The sequence below is a fragment of the Hippopotamus amphibius genome, chromosome 2, assembly GCF_030028045.1.
Source record: "Hippopotamus amphibius kiboko isolate mHipAmp2 chromosome 2, mHipAmp2.hap2, whole genome shotgun sequence".
In the NCBI taxonomy this organism is placed as follows: Eukaryota; Metazoa; Chordata; class Mammalia; order Artiodactyla; family Hippopotamidae; genus Hippopotamus; species Hippopotamus amphibius.
This window is the reverse complement of record NC_080187.1, coordinates 175,662,581-175,666,051: the sequence shown is the minus strand read 5'-3', so window position 1 is coordinate 175,666,051 and position 3,471 is coordinate 175,662,581. Positions and strand designations below refer to the sequence as shown.

The following is a 3,471-nucleotide window of genomic DNA, read 5'->3' as shown; positions in this document are numbered from 1 at the left end:
CATTCCAGGCCTTGATACTGGCCACACTTGTCATCATCAAGTATCAGCAGGGCTGCAGTGGGGTCAGTAGAGGGAAGGGTAGTAGGAAATGGAGGACGGTCTCTTATAGACTGTGGGAAAGAATTTGAACTTTACTGTAAATGTGTTTAGAAGACTGACAGCAAGTAGTTGACATGATCAGATTTTTTTAAAACTATGTTTTGAACAGGAGGTCTAGAGGATTTGTTGATGGTTTGGATGTGGAGTATTGAGACAGGCGCAAAGGATGTGGCCAAAGTTTGTGGCCTGAGCAACAGATTAAAGGAGCTACCATTGAGTGACATGGCATAGAAGAAAGGACCAGCCAGTCTGAGGTGGGGAAGAAGCAAGTGTTTCATCATGAGCTTCTTGCGTTTTAGTTATGTTCAATAGCAAACGGCGATGTTAAGTAAGAAACTGGGTAGATAAATGCAAGTTGCAGAGGAGACTTTACATCTAGGGAGAGAAAATGTGACTTCATCTTACATGGATGGTTTTTATATCAAGTGGCTAGCTGACAGGTCACTTACAGAGAGAGAATAATCAGAAAAGGAAAAATATCAAGGACTAGGTACTGAAAAAGCATTTATAAGTCATGGCAGTCAGAGGGAATTCTAACATAGGAGGCTCAGATAATGTAAAGAGACTGTAATGAGAATGAATGCACACAACTTTAATTAAAGTAATTCAAAACTCAAAGTGCTTTAATGATATATACCACTGTAGTTATTTCTGCTCTATATGGCAAAACATATATAGAGAGAGTACCATCATGAGGTACTTTCCCAGCTTGTGATAAATTTCAACTGAAGACTGAAGCATGTGTCCCCCACTTAGGATAAACTTTCTGTTAAAGGAGAATCATGTTATTTTGTAGTCTGAACCTTATTAATGCATATCAATTTCACTTTTAAATGTTTATTCAAGGTGATAATACATGAAGCTTACTCCTCTTCTGCAAAAAAATTTTATTACAAACAGGACCAAGTTAAAAATGAAGAGTATTTTGAGAATTGTGCATATGTCACTAAACACTGAGAGAAATTAAGAATGCAAATTGTGGAATATTTTTCATGGAGATTTTTAAAATAAGAGGGAATGCAAATGCCACAATTGGCCTTTCTGTAAGCAATCATTGATAAAAAGTCATTTTCCTTTTCTCTTTTCCAAAATCCCAGTCGTACATAAACAGAAACACCATCTAAAACTATGCATGTGGTATTATTAAACATTACAGTAAAAAACAAAATCTTACTTTATGGCTGAAGATTCTTGCAACGTTTTCTTCTATTTACACAGATCATGAACTATTATAATTATTTAAAATTCCATATGTCCTTATACAGGTTTGTCCCAGGTGGATGTTTCTGATCAAGGTTGAAAGCCTCGGAATGGCAAGCAGTACCTATCTTGGTTTACCTGGTACTGAGAACACTCCACAAAGGCAGGTGTTTAATGGACCATGATGGGCATGGTGACCATGATGATAAGTCTGTTATGAGCATTCACATGTTCAAGTTCCTTGCTTTCTCCCACTATCACACTGGGGCAAAGAATGTCGGAGATCTTTAAGTAATCTAAAATTATGCTGCTCATTAAATTGTAAAGAAGTTCAGAGAACATCTTAAGGAGAAAACTTCTGTAAAGTCATTTGTAACATGGTAATGTCTTGTTATTGCAGTTCTCTGGAGAAAAAATGAAAAACCCAGAAGGGAATAATCACTCTGATCCTGTGAGTGAATTCATTCTCCTTGGATTCCCTTGTACCTGGGAGGTTCAGATCTTCCTCTTCTCCCTCTTCTCTGTGATCTATGTGTTGACACTGATTGGAAACCTGTGCATTATCTGTGCAGTGTGCTGGGACCACCATCTCCACACCCCCATGTACATCCTGCTGGCCAATTTCTCCTTCCTGGAGATGTGGTACGTCACTTCTACAGTCCCCAGTATGCTAGCCATCTTTCTCTCTGAGACCAAGACCATCTCCTTCTCTGGCTGCTTCCTCCAGTTCTACTTCTTCTTCTCTATGGGCACCACCGAGAACTTCTTCTTGTCTGTCATGGCCTTTGACAGGTACCTTGCCATCTGCAGGCCCCTTCACTACCCCACTGTCATGACAGGGCAGCGCTGCATCAGAATGGGAGCCTGCTGCTGGGTGTGTGGCTTCTCCTGTTTTCTCTTCCCAGTTTATCTCATCTCCCAGCTTCCTTTCTGTGGCCCCAATACTATTGATCACTTTTTATGTGACCCAGGACCCCTTATGAAGCTGTCCTGTGTGCCAGCTCCTGCCACCGAGATCACCTGTGCCATCTTTAACTCAGTCCTAATTTTCTCCACTTTCCTGTTCATTACCAGCTCCTACACCCTGGTGATCAGAGCTGTGCTCAGGGTCCCCTCAGCAGAAGGCCGGCATAAGGCTTTCTCTACATGTGGCTCTCATCTGGCTGTGGTGTCCCTGTTCTATGGCTCCATCATGGTGATGTATGTGAGCCCAACAGCAAGCAATTCAGCAGGGATTCAGAAAATTGTGACTTTATTGTATTCTGTGATGACTCCGCTTTTCAATCCCTTGATCTACAGCCTCCGGAATAAGGAGATGAAGGAGGCCCTGAGAAAACTGTTTTGGAGCGTGATATTTGGTCAAAGACAGCCTCTCAAGAACTAGGATACATATATATGTAGGACATATAAAGATATAAAATTATAAGAGGTTAATGGTTTTAAGTAAATTTGAGAGACAAAGGTGTTTCCTATATGCCCTGGAATATTTTAGCATTGCATTTCAATGAAACAAATAACAAATAAGACCTTACCAGAATTTGCATAAATTTGCATTTGTACTAAGCTTTATTGTGTTAATGTTCTTGTGTGCATTTTATGGAAACAGGAAAATGCCAGACATTCTCAGGTATTTTTCAAGAAAAAACCGTATATAGCCCCGATGTCAACTGCTCATTTTTTGTCTTTGCACATTTAAGTAAATTGATCTCCGACCCCCAGTTCCATAGTGCTTAGATGTCTAGAGTCCCCACCACTATCTCCCTATGCACACACACACCGTACAAACATGTTCATGTGTGCTTCTCTCCTCTCGCTCCTAGTTCACCTGCTGTCTTCTTTTGATCACATCAGTCTGCGTGTGAGACTCACCCCCTCAACATTTTCTCCAAAATCAAACTCTTCCAGCTTTGTGTGGGTTAATAAACCTGACTACAGGATGGGATTAGGGAGTCACAGGAAGAATTGCCATGCTAAACACCCAGTCACGTTCTCATAATATAGCTGGTGCTGCCTCTTTCTCTTCCTTTCTCATCCTCTCCCCACCTCCCACAAGAGTGACCAGAACATCTTTCCCTTCCTTATTCAAAATAATTTTGTCCATATAGGCCCTTTGGGTTTGAGGTTCTTCTCCAAATTAGCTTGTCAAAAAACTTATTCTCAGCAAAGCCAATA

The 3,471-nt window shown here is 40.7% G+C and overlaps 1 protein-coding gene across 1 annotated transcript; it reads left to right on the top strand.

Moving 5' to 3' along the window:
- Positions 1–1,738: 1,738 nt before the first annotated feature.
- LOC130844656 (olfactory receptor 11H6-like) lies at positions 1,739–2,683 on the top strand. The gene has a single exon (XM_057720773.1). It carries the CDS (start codon positions 1,901–1,903, stop codon positions 2,681–2,683), a length of 783 nt encoding a protein of 260 aa, XP_057576756.1. The 5' UTR covers positions 1,739–1,900.
- Positions 2,684–3,471: the final 788 nt, after the last annotated feature.